Source organism: Amblyomma americanum, unplaced genomic scaffold (genome assembly GCF_052857255.1).
Source record: "Amblyomma americanum isolate KBUSLIRL-KWMA unplaced genomic scaffold, ASM5285725v1 scaffold_244, whole genome shotgun sequence".
NCBI lineage: Eukaryota > Metazoa > Arthropoda > Arachnida > Ixodida > Ixodidae > Amblyomma > Amblyomma americanum.
Window position 1 is genome coordinate 88,601 of NW_027526716.1, and position 17,329 is coordinate 105,929.

General features: G+C 43.9%; 1 protein-coding gene across 5 annotated transcripts; it reads right to left on the bottom strand.

Moving 5' to 3' along the window:
* Window positions 1-525: 525 nt before the first annotated feature.
* On the bottom strand, window positions 526-16,871 carry LOC144112493 (uncharacterized). Of its 5 annotated transcripts, none has more exons than XR_013310278.1 (6): window positions 16,612-16,871; window positions 15,484-15,607; window positions 9,230-9,389; window positions 6,424-6,580; window positions 4,982-5,139; window positions 526-675 (listed from the first exon to the last, which is right to left on the bottom strand). XR_013310278.1 is itself a non-coding variant. In XM_077645319.1 (5 exons), exons 3-5 carry the CDS (start codon window positions 9,327-9,329, stop codon window positions 579-581), a joined length of 354 nt encoding a protein of 117 aa, XP_077501445.1. In that variant the 5' UTR covers window positions 9,330-9,389; window positions 15,484-15,607; window positions 16,612-16,871; the 3' UTR covers window positions 526-578. The 5 variants fall into 5 exon arrangements, 1 of the variants encoding a protein (XP_077501445.1); XR_013310279.1 differs by having other exon boundaries at window positions 9,219-9,389; XR_013310280.1 differs by lacking the exon at window positions 9,230-9,389.
* Window positions 16,872-17,329: the final 458 nt, after the last annotated feature.

A 17,329-nucleotide genomic window follows, 5' to 3' on the forward strand; every position in this document is an offset into this window, starting at 1 on the left:
GGGTTGCCCAGTTGGCTTACTGCATAGCCCCACAAGGCTCCGCGCTGGATCCCCTTGGGCAGGCCCGTGCCGGGCCTCCATGGGCTAGCCCGTGCCGGGCCTCTGTGGGCTAGCCCGTGCCGGGCCACCGTGGGCTGGCCCGTGCCGGGCCTTTGTGGGCTGGCCCGCGCCGGGCCTTTGTGGGCTGGCCCGTGTCGGGACTTTGTGGGCTGGCCCGTGTCGGGCCTCCGTGGGCTAGCCCGTACTGGGCACCCGTGGGCAAGCCCGTACTGGGCCCCTGTGGTTTAGCCGTTCTGATCCCAGTGGGCTTCTTAGGTGATAACTTGCGGGAAGTCAACAACGGTAACCCATATAAAACCAATAGCTGTATGCCTTTGGGCCCACCGACCCAATTAGACTTAAGGCCCACCTTGCCAACCCAGAGAGGCTTTCTTCACTTCATCAGTATTTTTTGTGTACATGTTACTACTGAAATTACAATGAAAGTAAGAATGCTTATTTATTTGTTTGTTTTTGCAAGACATTTTGGGCATTCTAGCATACAAAGCCCCAATTACTGGGGTGAAGGGTCCGCCCCTTCATCCGAACTTTCCGACCACCATCCCAGTCTCTCGCCCCCAGCACGAACGCAGCCACTCTGTTGTTGCCTTCCATGGTGGCTGTTGGGATTCTGCGCTGCATAGCAGATGTAAAAGTGAACAAATAAACACACACATCAAACTGATATTCAGTATGGTGGATAAAAATCACTTTCCAAAGTATTATAGTCACATCTTTCAGGAAATGCTTCACAGCCGTATGCAATGCTACAATGTGCAATGCTTGAAATATCAGCAAATTTCGTTTGCTGTTAATATCCGTAACCATATTAAACATAAATATCCATAATAAGAATAACCGAAAGGTGCATGAGCCATTAAAGGAATATAGACACCTAAATTTATTGCGTGCTTTCTTCTGTCAAATGATGCGTTAGATAATAAAATACATGGATTACCAGGTAGTACTTGCCCACAACCCCGCTAAATAATTTATAATCGAATTTCTTCTCTCATGCTGTTTTGGTTTCATCGACCGAACGCCGACTGTCGTCAAGTTGATGTTTTGGTCACATGATGCAACTAGAAAAACTAATACAATCTCTGATATGTAGCTTTAATTGACTACGACATTTAATCCAGCCTCTTCCAAGACCTGGAGTGACAAACAATGACCTGTCGGCAATAATAGAACCGATTTTTTATGCCTCATGTGAATTAAACACCAACTACATGCCACAGTCATCGTTTGACTGATGAAACCGAAACAGCGTCAAGAAGAATTTAAATTGCAGAAAAACTGCACACTGCGCTAGTTTGTGTTGATCCATACTGGTGGTTCAAAAGCGCAAGCCCACACGGACCATGTAAGAGACGAGACACACAAACCAGCGCTGAACTTACAACAGATTTTTTATTAGGAAGAAGCACGTCATATATACACACACGAAAAAACAGCGCACATGCGCTGTGTCAGCAAGGCTCCTAGTGCTAGTACAAGGAAAAAACTGCTTTAAAAGCACGTGAATATCTGTAGAACCACTACCCACTAAGTAGCATATTGATTTCTCGAAGCGATAATGTAACAGATGACATACTTACGCACCCATTACTTTTTCTGATAATATGAAACGCCTCAGCTACTTCTCTAGTGCGCTGGTCAGAATGAGCGAACAAGACATCAGTATCGTCAAAAAATGGCGTACATTTCCACGTGAAACAATGCTTAGCTAGGTTAGTTTTTTTCCTAAAGAATTAGCGTGCTCCATGAGCCGCACGTTAACGCAGCGGCCAATTTGACCTATGTAGGTAAGGCCACAGGACTGAGGGATTTGATACGCTACGCCAGTCTTCTCTTCTACGCCATCTATTTTCATGATTTATGTTGCAAGCATTTCTTCTGCGCCCTTCATGCTTTCTTTGAACTGCCGCCCCCACTCTCTAGCTTGTTAGGTGCAGGGAACAGAACCTTTGCCCCATGTTTGCTTCCCACTCTTTTTAATCCGGTGCGATAGCGTGTGGACATATGGCATAACCCACTACGTTTCTTCTCCCTTCTTCCGAACCCTTTTCCAGCCCCGAGGTACTTGCAGACGATTTCAGCTCATGGAGGACTGTCTGCACTTGAAACGAGAACTGAGTCCCAGAAACCAGCTTACCTACATCTGTCTATTTGGGCTAAGAGACTGAGCATCATTTTGTGATAAGATTTCTTTACTGCCATGCCTAAGTATCCCGTAACGATGCCACTTTTTGCAAGCTTTGAATGAAAGGACCTGTAATTCAAAAGGGACTTTTCACTTCTAGGGGAATACTGCCAACAGACATGGTTGGGTTCGAAAGAGAATTTTAATTAAGGAACTGCAAGACTCTTTCTTGAGGGACTTCATGTGTGAACCTCAGCTCCGACCAATTACGTGCAAAACTATGAACATTTGACACAAATTCGGGATTCACGGACCTAGCCAGCACCAGGTAATCATCCACATAACAGAAAATGCATATGCAATAACCGGCTAGACCAGTCTCAACTTTCATATCAACCCTGCTTAGATAAATTTTACTGAGAATGGGAGCTACCTTGGCACCTAAGCACACACCCGATTTTTGCATATAAAGAAGACCATACCACTCAACAAACGTGTTACTCAGGTAGTAAGATAACAGTTAAAGAAAGAATCCTGTTGTGATTCCACACACATTTTGGAACACGCATTCATCGCTCTCATCCGTAATACAATGCTGAACATACTGGATTAGTTCAAAGTGTGGAAGAGAATAAAACAAATCAACCACATCTACGCTAAAAACATCACATAGTGCCCGCCTCTCATTTCGGAGGAAATCCGCTACTGCCTCAGAATTACAGTGGACGCCCAATAAACGAAACTCGGTTAAATGAAACTTACGGATAAACAAAATTAAGCAGGGTTACTTGGTTGGTTTCGTATATCTGCCGCAGTAAAATTCTTCGGATAATTGGAACACCACTAACGTGTTACCCTCGGCTAAACGGCACAAAAGTTAAAAATTTGGAATCCTCCCGAGCGTATTTGTGCTCGCATATGTCAGCGGCAGTCTCGCAACCATGAACAAATTCTTCGCAGCCAACGCTATAGACGGGACAAGCCAATCCAGTAAGTCGCTTGATAATTTTGTTTTTGTTGTCGTTCTGCGTTAGGCCTACGTGCGATAGGTGTCGGTGCGTCGACGTAATGGAAAGCGTTAAGAAGCGGCCGCAGAAAGTGCTCTCGCTTGAAAAGAAGTTACAAATTCTGCAGGAGCTTGAGCGAAGTTCCCTTTCAAAAACAGAAGTCGCGAAGAAGTTCGACATCCCGAAGTCGACGCTTTCGCGGATCATGAAAAACAAAGACGTCATTCAAGGAGCTGTCAAGTCTGTGACCTTCGCTTCCAACCGGATGCGTATGAGGACGACACCGTATGAAGAACTTGAAAAGGTTCTTTTTCTGTGGTTTAAGCGTGCGCGGAGTGCCAGTTTTCCCATAAGTGGACCAATTTTGGAGCAAAAGGCGCGGGAGATAGCCCTGCAAATGGGGGTTGAGAATTCCTGCGTCAGCGACGGATGGCTTAGCAGATTTAAAAAGCGCCATGGTCTAGTCTTCAAAACCATCTCAGGAGACAGTAATGCAGTGAATAGAGAAGTCTGCGCTGACTGGCAACGCGGACGGCTGCAGGAGATTTTAAACAGCTATGAGCCACGAGACGTATTCAACGTCGACGAGATGGGCCTCTTCTACAAGGAGCTTCCATCGAAGACTCTCGCCTACAGAGGCGAAGCCTGTACAGGTGGGAAGCGCAGCAAAGAGCGCATTACCGTGCTGGTGGGTGCTAATAAGGCAGGCAATGAAAAGTTAAAGCTGCTGGTGGTAGGAAAATCGAGACACCCACGTTGCTTCAAGGGCATTTGAAATCTACCTGTGGCCTACACTGCAAATGGGAGAGCGTGGATCACAACAGCAATTTTCAAAAATGGGCTGCGGGAGGAGGACGCAAGGTTTACGAGCCAGGGATTAAAAAGAGTGGGGAGCAAGCATAGGGTAAAGGTTCTGTACCCTGCACCTAACAAGCTAGAAAGAGTGGGGGCGGCAGTTAAAAGAAAGCATGAAGGGCGCAGAACAAATGCTTGCAATATAAATTATGAAAATAGATATGTTCCCTGTAAGACTGGCGTAGTGTTTCAAATCCCTGTTCTGTGTCCTTACCTACATAGTCCAGATTGGCCACTGCTTTAACGTGCGGCTCATGGAGCACGCTAATTTTTTAAGAAAGAAACTAACCTAGCTAAGCATTGTTTCACGTGCAAATGTACGCCAATTTTTTGACGATACTGATGTCTTGTTCGCTCATTCTGACCAGCGTACTAGAGAAGTAGCTGAGGCGTTTCGTATTATCAGAAAAAGTAATGGGTGCGTGAGTACGCCATCTGTTACATTATCGCTTCGAGAAGTCGATATGCTACATAGTGGGTAGCGGTTCTGCAGATACACACATGCTTTTAAAGCGGTTTTTACCTTTTACTAGCACTAGGAGTCTTGTTGACATCGCACATGTGCGCTGTTTTTCCGTGTGTATATATATGACGTGCTTCTTCCTAATAAAAAAATCAGTTGTAAGATCAGTGCTGATTTGTGTGTCTCGTCTCTTGGTCCGTGTGTGTTGGCACTTTTGAACCACCACTATGCAATTAAATATAAATTATTTAGTGGTCGTACATGTATAGAATGTCTAACGCATGGTTTGAAAGAAAAAAACGCACAAGCAAAGATTTGGTACCTATAGTCCTTTATATTTGGATGGCTACTCAGTAATTGATAACGGAAGTGCTGAAAACCACACCAGGCAGATTGAAAGTAGCTTTTCCTGCAATTAGATGGTGTGTTCACAAAGTGTCTATAACCTTCAGAAGATTCACATGTACTCACCAAAAATTGCGCTGTATACCCGTAGGTTCTTAAATGCTTCTTTTTTGCCCCGCCCCTTCATTGTGTACATAAGGGCCACAGGAGTCTTCGCTAGTCTTCATAATAAGTTTTGTAGCCTCATCAGCTGGCTCACTCCCAATGAGTGCTAGCTTTTTGATCTGAAATAGATTACACAGATTATACAAAGTGAACTATGCCATGAAAACCATACACTGAACCATTCATAAAACTCCCTCTTTGAGGAACCATGTGCAAGTCAACAAAAAATCAGAAGGATGTAGAACAGGATAATACAGAGGACTCAGAGACCTATGATCACAGTGGTGTGACTCAGCTTAAAGATAACAGAATTCTCTGTTGTCTTCTAAATGCTCATCTTTGCATCATCATATTAACTTCCTTTTATGCACGACTCAATGGCATACACTTCCCAAACAATAAGATAAGAGGGAAAAAGTGAATCCATTACTTTAAGGCCACCTTGAATCATGGCAAAATTGTAGTCTGGAGCTAAATGAGTGATGTAAGAACATAACCGTCAGCTGCCACTATGAACAGCAAGGCTAATGCTTGTGCTAATTTCTTTAGTAGGCTAGATATTATATACAGAAAATCCTCTTTCAAATACACTTGTACAAAATGAAGCTTTCAGGTCTACAAATCCAAATGCAACATAAGCCAATTTTGAAGTCCCAACTTAATCTGAAGTGGACTCACCATGTGTAGAGGGCTCAAATTAACCTACAGCTGAACAAAACACTATACATCAAAATTATATTGAAAGGTATCAATACGTTGCCAGTAGTTCATAGGCACAATTGAAAAAAATGCCATATACCTAGTCGAAAAAAAAAACACCAGCCCGTTTCTGGTGTTTACACCAAACTGGCTATTTTAGACATGGGTTCTGGTGTGACCGTGTCTGGTGTTCCGACCAGACCAGGATTTTCAGACACGGGTCATGATGTGGCGTAGTGTGGTGTGCTTTAGTGCGTTCTGGTCTGGTTTTCTCTGCTGTGACCCGGTTGTCTAATACAGGCTCTGGTGTGGTTTCGTTTGGTCTTTCCTGGTGTGGTCGATGTACCATTCGATTTGGTGTGGTTGGTATACTGTAGAATGTCTTGATTGAGATGCTGTGAGTTTGGACATACTATCGTGAGAAAAATTAAGAGATCCCAGCGAATGCATGCCAAATGGTGTAAAACAGCAAGCACTCCTGATGCCGAGTCAGGTGCACTAAGATCCATCAATCTCGCTGCGCCGGCCTTGATGGCACGAGCATTTCATCAGATGGCACCTGCACACAGTTAGGCATAGTATGGCACACACTCGCAGCGTCATAATTTTCCACATGATTGTACAGTGGAGCATGCACTTAACCACATCATTTCTGTTCTTGCCGAAGAGAAAGCACGTATCGTAAAGAAAGAAAAAATGCTCACATTTGCACAAAAGCGTCCTTAGCTTCATTGGTAGACAAAATTGGCAGTATAGTCAAGATGGAGGCCCCTAGCATCATAGCGTGCATCTTTTCTGGCAAAGTCGAATAGGTTGAATTTCCCTGATAGCAGCTTGACTCCAGCTGTGTAGCCACAATGCCTGAAGAACAACAGAACAAAATCACGAATTTGTGTGAAATACACTACAATAATCACGGTGCAAAGGCAACCAGCAAATGCTGCTATTAAATTTAGCTCAGTAATGCAAACATACAGTACTCATTCAATACGACTCGAAATGCCTCTACAGTAAATCAACTGACTTCTGCTTTATAGTAAATCAATGCTACTCACATAAAGCAGCCCACTTGCATTAATTTGCTTGAAATCAGTATCTGCATGAGCAAGTATTTCACACTTTCATTCACACTTCAACGATGAACATGGACAAGGGGGAAGACACCGAAAAACACTTTGAGGTCCCTCCTCCCTTGCCCCTGTTCATCATCATGCTGTGTGAATGAAAATGCGAATTATTGCATTGTGTTTTTCTTTTGTATTCATAGCTAACTGCATATATTTACAATACAGTTGGGTACGCCTGCATCATAATCTGAATACCTGTCATATTTTGGCATTGCAGCTGATATTGAGCATGACAGTCCTTCCAACACAGTCAGGCTTTCTGAGACAATCAACAGCACTCTAGCATCTCCGGTAATTTGATTCATTACCAAGCTCAGAGATACTAATACTTGGTAGCCTAGAGAAATAAATTGATATGGAAATTCTACTGCTGCAGAAAATAAAAAGAGAAATTAAGGAATTACAGCAATGATTACAAGATGCCCATAAAGATGGGCACAAAAAGGAGACAAGATGTGTAGTTCGACTAAAAAAATATCTGATGCGAGTATATTTCAGGGTGACGAAATCCATGTATTTAGACTTTATGCGCACAGGGTGCAGAACTGTAAAGCACTGCATGGCTGGCTGCATCTATTTAGAAGACCATTCCTCTTTATTTCTTCCAAAAAAGTGGCAGCAAATCATAAAAAGCCGACTGCTGAAATTTATTTTCAGCTGAATGCCGCATACAAAATGACCAGGGTGGAATGTTAATGATTCGAAAGGAAATCCTAAACAAGATGAGATGAACTCTGGCACTGGTAAAACCCCAACAGAAGTGCAAAAAAAGCTGCCAGATTATTTTTCCTGCTGAATGTATTAAAACCAAAGCTGCCTGAGCGCACATGAGTTTTGTTTAGGTATAGCTTGCTATATACATCCTGAGCCTCTGGTGCAGTTGACTGCAGAGTACCTGCAGACACTTGCACACATACAAAACCCACACTAGATTCTGCGTACTGTACATTGCCCACTATAGTGCCTAGCACGTCTTCCAGTGAGATGCAATTCTTTTGGTGCATCCAAGCGTTAGGGTTCCAGTTATAAAAAATGTCCAAGGTTATTATGAGTTAAGTGAATAAGCTTAACAAGTTGACTGGTTCTAAGCAGGCAGATCACTTGCAAGCTCCACTTCTCACAGCAAGGCAGAAAACAATAATGGCTACAGGACACTGTAGTGCAGGGCTCAAAATTAGTTTAGACCAAGTAGGGTTCGTTAAGCTTCGCTGACATTGTTTGGCAGACCGGCGCCTTTTCCAAAGTAGCAATGTTTACTGCCACACATATACGTAACTAACTAGTCGCATGATTCCTCCCAACATGTATGCAACAAAATATTGCAACCGCTTCGAGCCATCTCTACAGATCCCGCAGGGCCGTCCCTGCTAAGTGTGAAAAAAAGTGGCTAAGATATGCTTTGTCATATTCAATGCTACAAACTATTTTTACAAAGCATGCAACAAAGCTAGCGAAAGAGTGCTCAAGCACACCTATGCTTCAGTAAAAAGTAGCCAAAATCTTTTTACATGTAAGCTGAAGTAGCTGAAGTTAGAACGTGACTTGTAAAACTGTATTCATAACAGCTAGACAAGAGAGCAGAGAAGGTAAGGGCAAACAGGGGTTCATTATGGGCTACATGATGGACTCTAACAGTCACTTCCATCATGCATCTGACAGATAAACAATAGGCCAGCTAGCATTCAATTCAAGCTTATTTTCATGCAAAATGCTTTCAGTGATGGCTACAAGTTATAACATACAAATTTTCGTTAAGTAGAGGCAACCAGAGGATTCATGGACGATGGCAAATGTGGCGGCACCCTCGAATGCCTATACTGAATCAGCATCACTTAGGCCTCAGTAGCTAAAATCATCAGGGCAAATGACTGCTAAGTACCGTCCATCTTCTGTTTCCATGGCATGAGAAGTACATATTCACTAAAAGTTGTTCATTATGAGTAATTTCACTGGTTATGCACTGCCGCACTGAACATAGAGCCTAGGCTTTATCCTCACACTAGCTAACTGAACCCATCAATTAACCTCTTGTAAATAAACTTTCACATGAAGACATCTACAATTATTTGATCACGTCTTGTATGTCTGGCATTATCCTTTGTTTGGCGCTTTCATATTATAAACCACTAACAAACCTGAGTCGTAATTCTCACATACACTGATGGAGTGAGTATATGCCCCTGATATAAATCCAGCTACAGCTAGCAATTACCTCTCAGTGGATCCATTTTTCACACTCCAGCGCACAAAAATACACGAACGAAGAGGATAGACACCACGGACACCGGACATATTTTTTGTGTGCTGGAATGTCTCATAATTCTTCCCAGAACCGACTATCCCAGCCCTCTATGCTTAGCCTTGTGGAGAACCTTTTCCTTGCCTTCCGCTGTCACCTCCTGAGCACTTGCCACTGGAACTGCATAGTACAACTGCTTCTCTTGACCAGATGGGAATGGCAGTTCTCTTGTGAAATACTGCATCCATTGGGATTCCCTTCACGGAGTCATACATTGCCTTCTCTACCTTGAATTCAGATACACCTAAAGGAAAAAGAACACGCATATAAAAATTCTTAGCCATATTTGAAGCCAGGAATATGATAATAATTGTATTTGTACGCTTCACAGCAACAACAGCAGTATGCTTTAACGCCTGTTGAAACAAGAAAGTAGAAACCATTTCGTTTATTACCAACACAAGACTTGCACCTTGATGATGATGGTGTCATGCAATAGTGGTGAGTTCTGATAGGAGTGTGAAGTACAAAAGGCAACTGCTTGCTTCGAATTTTAGAACATGCAACTTTAACTGCACAATTATTGAAAAGAAATTGACTTCATCCTTGAAAATCGCAGATTAGTATGTGTGGTAGCAAATACTGAAAATAGATATAGTAGGAGCACTGCCAGTGTTTAAATCAACACGCAGTGACTGGTTTGGTTTATATGGGTTTAACGTCCCTTCATCCTTGAAAATCGCAGATTAGTATGTGTGGTAGCAAATACTGAAAATAGATATAGTAGGAGCACTGCCAGTGTTTAAATCAACACGCAGTGACTGGTTTGGTTTATATGGGTTTAACGTCCCAAAGCGACTCAGGCTATGAGAGACACCGTAATGAAGGGCTCCAGAAGTATCGATCAGCTGGGGTTCTTTAGAGTGCTCTGACACCGCACAGTACACGGGCCTCAAGAATTTCGCCTTCATCGAAATTTGACCGCCGCGGCCGGGATTGAATTCGCGCCTTTCGGGCCAGCAGACGAGTGCCATAACCACTCAGCCACCGCGGCGGCTTCGCAGTGACTGCTAAGAGCAATTTTCTAATTGCAGTTCTTGCCCATGCCCTTGTCAAGCAAGGCACTAATGCCGGTTGACCTGCAGTAAATCTAATGTATCCTCAACATGCTGCCTAGTTAGCAAAGTTCTTGTAGTCAAAATTGAACGAAACATTACTTATTTTTTCAGCTAGAAGCGCATAAACTTTTGAGTCCAAGGCAAACAAATTAGTGCCTTAAAATAGTGTTCAACGAGGGGCCCACACGCAGACACTTGACTTGCCACTGTTTCCTTATACAAAATAATAAAGGAGTGCATGGCCTGTGGTGTTCATGCTAAGAAATAAAAAATATAAATAGAAACAAAACTGAAGTGCAAAGAAAAATTAGAGACAAGTTCTTTCATTACACCTTCTGTGACACTAGAAAGTACATATTCATAAAGTAGTAAAATGGTCATTTTGAAATTTCGCACTATCATCAAATTGTCATGAGCACAGTCAGTATGCCTTTTCTTCACACAAAAGGTTTCCAGCGGCTCCAGTGCACTTCAGTTTCTTTTTAGTACAGTGCCTTTAAAAGACAGAAATTGGTCAAGGGCCACAAAATGGTAATAACTGTGTATCACCATTTTCTTATCTATGCTTCATTACTTTTTAACACAGCCTCTAATATGACCCACATGATTTGCTGCAGGAGCAGGATTCCAGTGTGCACCACTCACATTCAATGAAGGACCTGGGTGCCTTTTCCAAGTGTTATACTAATTTTCACAATGAAAGCGCCGTTGAGCGAGTTAGACAGCAAGCAAAAACATGATTTGAACCCAATAGCATAAGGAAATTTTAAAGTGGTCCGTAACATGCTTGTAACAAGACAACTTCAGGTGTCAATACTCATCAAAGTTGCCATCAGATCTCAGCTTTGGTGTGCTCATAAAGGGAAGGTGGGGTGCTTAGTTATAATGACCAATTGCCACGGCTGGTACATTGTGCTACCTACTTCAATGATGAAGGATGTGACAAACTATCCTCCAAAATCTGACATCAGGCATAAAGGCTGAAAAGCAAATGAAAATGAAGGACCACTAAGACCTGAAATTATTTCCTACTTGAACAGTTATGCACATCATAAAGAAAGCTGACAAACGGCACGAAGTTATACTGGTATTTTGGTCTCAGATGCTCGCTCATTTGAGCCTCAGTATCCTAACTAAAGCAATAAAAAAGACATGACTGTTGAAGGCATCATAAGCTCCTGTAAAGCTCATCAGCAGTGAGAAAAACAAATTCTAACCTTCATAATAATATAAAAGCCAACCAATGAGGCCACTGTGTCAGTCACCAACTAAGAGACAATGTACAAGCTATACACTGTAAATGCACAAACTCTACATGAGAGCAAAGCATGCCCTGCACTTGTGAAACAAATTTGTGTCAATATAAGATTCTTGGCAACAGTAGGCATCACCATTAATGGCATGTGCTAACAAGGAAGAGGGCACCTTAATGATGTTGTACAATTTAGAATTCAGCCTTTCAGTAAACTATATTTTGTCTAGTACCATGAGCACCGTCAGAGGAGAAGGCAAAAATGAAAGGAAAACTGCCAGCTGTCATGAGGCCTGCCACAAAAAAAAAACACTGAACAGAAGTGGTGCACAAACAAAAAAGAAGGGATGCACTATGCGATTACACAACACAAAATAACGCAGGAAAACAGGGCCCAACCAATGAATGAAAAGATAACAACAAAAAGAAGGTAAGCAGTACTGAACACTGCTACCTCTGCAAATTGAGAAGAGTGAAATAGACAACACCTAAAAATAAGTTTCAAGGACTATAAAAACGTAACTTTGGTCACATATTTTATTAAAAGCTGCATTAGACATTAGAATACATGAATCCCCAAATGGTATTTGCCTATCATTAAATAATTTATAATTCCATTTCCTTCTCTGATGTTGTTTAGACTTGATCAGCCAAATGATGGCTGTGATGCCTAGTTGGCCTTTAGGTCTGCTGAGGCATGGAAAAGGCTACAATATAAATGTTGATATGCAGTTTTAATTCACTACAACACCTAAAACAACCTGTTTCAAAAGCTGGAACGACAATAAATGCCATAGTAGCAGTTATATTACCAGTTTTTTTGCTTTTGCCGTGACCTGAAAACCAACTACACGTCGCAACCATCGTTCGGTTGATAATACTGAAACAACAAGGAGAAAGACAATTATAAATTATTTACCAGTCATAGAGCAAATATCACGGGGTGGTCCATGTACAGGTGCGGACAGTAGTAAACAGAGCGTGCCGCACAAGAACTGCGTGTCAGCGCCGCCTAGCCAAACCAGACGAGAGCTGGAAATCGCCACGCGCATGTGCAGGCCCGCTTCCGGCGCGACCCTCTCAATGCTCCGCTTGCCTCGCATTCGTCCGGCGTCTGTGTCGTGCTGTTGATGACCATGATTGGATGGTCGTGCTCTGTGTAGCTAGCGAACATTTCGGAAAACAAAGACCGCTGTCTTGATAAGGCAAATTGCGCGGGGACGGCTCTACTATTAAGCCGCTTCGTTTGAGACAGCTGGAGGCGTGTTTGCGCCGCCAACAACCCGCATGTTTCGAACTTTTGCTGCCGCTGGGACTCTGCTGCGTCTCACTCGCAAGCAAACGCGCTCATAACACTCGGCATACTGCCGCAGTTTTGTGTTAATTTTCTACAGTTATCACTGATGATTCGCCTTGTTCCTACCAGGCGCTGACACAGCACTAGTGCATGCACCCTGCCTGTCTCCCCCGAAACAAACTGCCCCTATTCTGGATCCTGCTCTTATCACCACTGAGACAGTGCGCTGCGTATCGCGCTGTCATGTGCAGAGCAGAGCTCATGCTAATCACTTTGCATGCACCTTTGGATCTTAGGATGACTACAAGCACCCGCTGTCTCACCCACATGAATGCCGCGGCAGCAGTGCTTCACTGTTGCGTGCCCCGCGTGCGAAATTCGGCATATAAGTATCCGTGATCGCCCACTAATCAGAGTATGAGCCACGACAGAACCCAGCAAGTGATCCAAACTCTTCTGTGCGAGCTGTATTGCTTCACAGCTACCGGTTACATATAGACATTGGTCTGTTTGAGAATATAGGTGTGGAAACCCAACAGCTGCATCCAGCACATTTGGAAGCAGTGACTATCTTTGAGACGCTGGATCGCGCTGCAAAAAGCGCCAAGAGCGGCGGTTTCATCTCCTTTTAAGCTGACGTCCTAGGCGAGGTTCCAATGCAGGAGCACTGTGGTGCAGTACAGACACACAGGGCACATGCTTTGCCGCTCCGTCGGTTCCTCGTAGGAGCAAGCCGAAAATGAACGGTAACTGTATAAATGATCCCGAAACTGCGGCGGTGGATCGAGTGCTTTTGAGTTTATTTGGTCTATAGCGAGATGGAAATGAATCCCAGAAGCAACTAAAGTTCGAAGGACGCGCGTTATTTGCAATGGAAACGCGCCACAGCTGTCACAGATGAAACGACATAATGATAGCGTCGCCCCCGCGGGATTTTTGGCATCAAGGCAGCGGTCTGTGCGCTCCGAAATGCCTGCTCGCTATTAAGGGCGCAACCATCCGATCATAACCATCATCAGCGTGACCCTGACTACGGCCGAATGTGAGTCGAGCGGAGGGGGCCTGCATATGCGTGTCGCGATTTTGAGCTTACGCGTGGTTTTGCTAGGCGGCGGTGAAAAGCAGTTCTTTATTGTGCGGCGCGCTTCGTTTACTTCTGTCCGCGCCTGCACATTAATGTCTAAGGCATTTGAAAAAAGACGCAAGCAAACATCTGGTGTCCATAGTATATGCAGTTTCTTTCAAGCTTTGTTGAACTATGATATCAGGTAGCATGCCGAAAGGCTGAGTCAAACAGGTCACTACAAGCTCCTAATTTCCTGTAAGTGTAACAGAGCAAGTATATTTACTGAACTTGCACAGCGTCATCACCAAGCAAGTGAAATGGCAAAAAAAAAATCAGAACTGACCAAGATAATCACAGAGGTAACAATTTATGGTGAACATTCACCTTTTTCCATTTACCACTTTTAGCTTTTTTGTGCACAGGCTATAATTCAACAGACCTTGAAGTAGTTTGCAGTAGACGGTGCTTATTTTCCACTCATATGTAGAGGCAGTAAAAATATTGCAACTACAGTGAAAAGTTCATTTAACAGTACCTCTTGCTGGACTAGTTGGTGTAGCATTGTGTAACAAAAGTAAAAACAGCGCTAATTTTTACATAAACAACACAGAAAGAACAGACAGGGCGGGCGCTGTCCTGTCTGTTCTTTGTGCTGTTTGTGTAAAAATTAGCGCTGTTTTTACTTTCGTTATACAGTGAGAGGCCACAGAAGAGAAGCTGTCAAGCTTCAAGTCCAATTAATCTTTCTCATCTTTGAGGTGCATTCATAGCTGCACTATATAACACCATTCATATTCTTTTCATCAAGTGAAATAAGACGTATTTGCTGGACCAGTCTCTGAGGAGTGCCATGTGACACCGGCATTACTGCAGAAGCTTGACATGGTTATCCTTCTACTATAATTTTCTATGAGGAGTGCCATGGGAGATGGATACTAGAGGAAAAAAGAATAAAAGCATTGTTCTCATGCTGTAATATCACCTTAGAATGCTGCCCTGTAGCCCATTACTTCATATTGGCATTTTTTAAAGCCTGGCTGCATTGAAGGGGGTCTCTAGTGACTCGAGAACGGGTGGGGAGGGAACTAGAGAGAGAGAGAGAGAAAGCGGCTGAGCAGAGGCTATGCCATTGTGCTCGTTGTTGCTGTGTAGCCTTGGAGCTGAGCGGCCAGCTCTGGACTCAATCGTGGTATGAGGGTGCGGGTTTCCCTTTTTCTTCCACCCTGTATGTTGTGCTGTCAACGTTGCATTTTTTGCGTCTTGGCTATAAGAAAACGTGGTAATGATTCTTGCTAAAAATCACCACGAAATTTTAGAAATGACAGGAGAAATGTTCCAATCACCACTAACAAGAAAAAGAAAATTGGTTGCTTGCTTCGGATTCATACGCTCCTTACATTCTAGTACAGGGAGTCTCAGATTCCTCGCTAGTTTTGTAAGGGTTCCGAGGCCAGCCGAGACACCCCTGTATATAAGCACTGCTTCTTTCTGAGAATGAAACTGGCACTATCTGATGATGACCTATTGAGAAGTGACACACACGTTATTTTGAATGGGGGAATGCCAATACATGCCATCAACGTTCTGGTCCAAAGTAGACATTGCAACACACTGATCTCAATGCAGAGGTGAAAAAAAACAGATCTGAGAAAACTCGACACATACTTGTGCTCTGCAATGTATGCTGAACAGGCACAGACAAGAACAGCCCCAAATCTCGACAGTGGAGACATCTTCTCCGATGAAGCTCTTTTCAGACCTCTTCACTACTGAAGAGAAGGCACTTCACCTGCATAACATAATTTCCAGCTGTGTATTTTGCACCCACAATGCCTGGCACTTCCTGATAATTATTTGTATTGCTGGCATTTCACACAACCACAAGAAAATGTTTAAACAGCCAAACTTCAAATACAACGCCACTTGCTCACACTAGTTTTTATGATCAGCTCTGTACTACTTAGGTTTTTCAAAGCAACTTAATTTGAAAGGGTTACAAAGCGCTCTTTTTCTATGGCTACTCCTTCTTAATCATTTAGCAATGACTCTTATTCACGGCCGCCAGCAGCTAAAAGAACTTTACAGCTGCAGGCAACGGTACCAATGTTACAAAAGTTATCGAGCAGGCGGTATCGCAGTGACGCGTCGCTTCAATTCACTCAGTCGCTTGCATGCCTTGACGCGTCACACCCCTCCCACTCTGAGCTTGACAGCTGGTGTAATCGGCTCGTAGAGGTGTGTTCTAACCTTAAGACGCCACATCAGATTACTATAAAGACGCTCATACGCGTAGCGAATAACAGAACGCTAAACAGACCGAGCGGCGCACGCTATCGGCAGTTTGCAACGGGCCGATACTGGCGTCAAAAACACGCGTGCAGGCAGTGCACGATCACGCCCCACGTCGAATAATGAACAGGAAGTCGGCAAACCACCTTAACGAAAGCCCAAAACAGTCACGCGCCTCGCTGGGCGGTATACAATTGCCACATTTACATTTAGGATTCCTACGCGCGCCTGCCATTCAGCGAACGCATCTATGCATACACCTCGGCGCTCGCGTCGCAACGCATACACTGTGAACACTGACGGACCAGCAGTTTGATGATTCGATGTGGAATGCACTTTGCTGCCGCGGAAACAACCAGTGACTCACTCGCAATGCCGAAGGGAAACGAACAGGACAGAGCTGACAGAGCCTCGTCCCTTCCGCTCCTTCTCGCCTTTGCGCTCGCTCGTTTATTTTCGCGGTCGAAAATTGCACGCACTCTTGCGCTACACTATGGGTCTCACCTGGAAACGAAGACTCTACGCATTCCAGTAACCGCTTTCTTCTCTTTCTTTTAGGCTGCTATGGTTGAAGTCGAACGTGTTGTCAATATGAAACGGCTCCATGCTTCTCGGCGTGGTCACTTTCCACAAAGTACGCGAACGGCTGCATTGCTGACACGCGGCGCAAGCTACTATAAGCAAAAAATCCAAACGGAAGTTTGAAGGAACGATTTTGAAATCAGACACAAACAGCACACGAACAGCACACGAACAGCAGCAGAACGGAGCACGGCACGTTGCGGCGTAAGGCCTTGCCGGATATCACTCCGGAATGCACCGAGGGAGAGGAAGGGAGGAGGGTGTGCTGCGTCCTGACACGTGACCTGGCAGCAGCGCGCTGGATTTGAACGGCGTTGGGAAGCACGCTAGGCGCTGGCGCGCGGCTATTAGCGTGGCTATTAGCGTCATGGTAAATATATACTGCAAACTGTTACAAAATTGCAGCTAGACTAAGGCGCTCCGCGCTTCCGTGCATCATTGCCGTGCAGTTTTCATGTCAAAAGCAGGCGACAATGTTTCAGCTTCTTGCAGAACAACTTTACAAATTGTTTTCTAAGCTTTTCTCTTTTCTTTCTGGTCTTTTGCCGACCGGATTAACGAGATTTCACTGCATATTTTTTAGCGCAGCACTAAGTTTCTCGTAAACCACATTTCGCCTTATGCTACAAAGATATGATCT

What these genes read in the sequence shown, in the direction of transcription:
- LOC144112493 (XM_077645319.1), bottom strand. Translation starts at nt 9,329, where the DNA reads ATGCAGTATTTCACAAGAGAACTGCCATTCCCATCTGGTCAAGAGAAG. An exon ending in TCAGGAGGTGACAGCGGAAG is followed by an intron (nt 6,581 to 9,229) that starts GCAAGGAAAAGG and finishes GTTGTTCTTCAG; the next exon opens with GCATTGTGGCTACACAGCTG. An exon ending in AAGGACGCTTTTGTGCAAAT is followed by an intron (nt 676 to 6,423) that starts GTGAGCATTTTT and finishes TCTGCTATGCAG; the next exon opens with CGCAGAATCCCAACAGCCAC.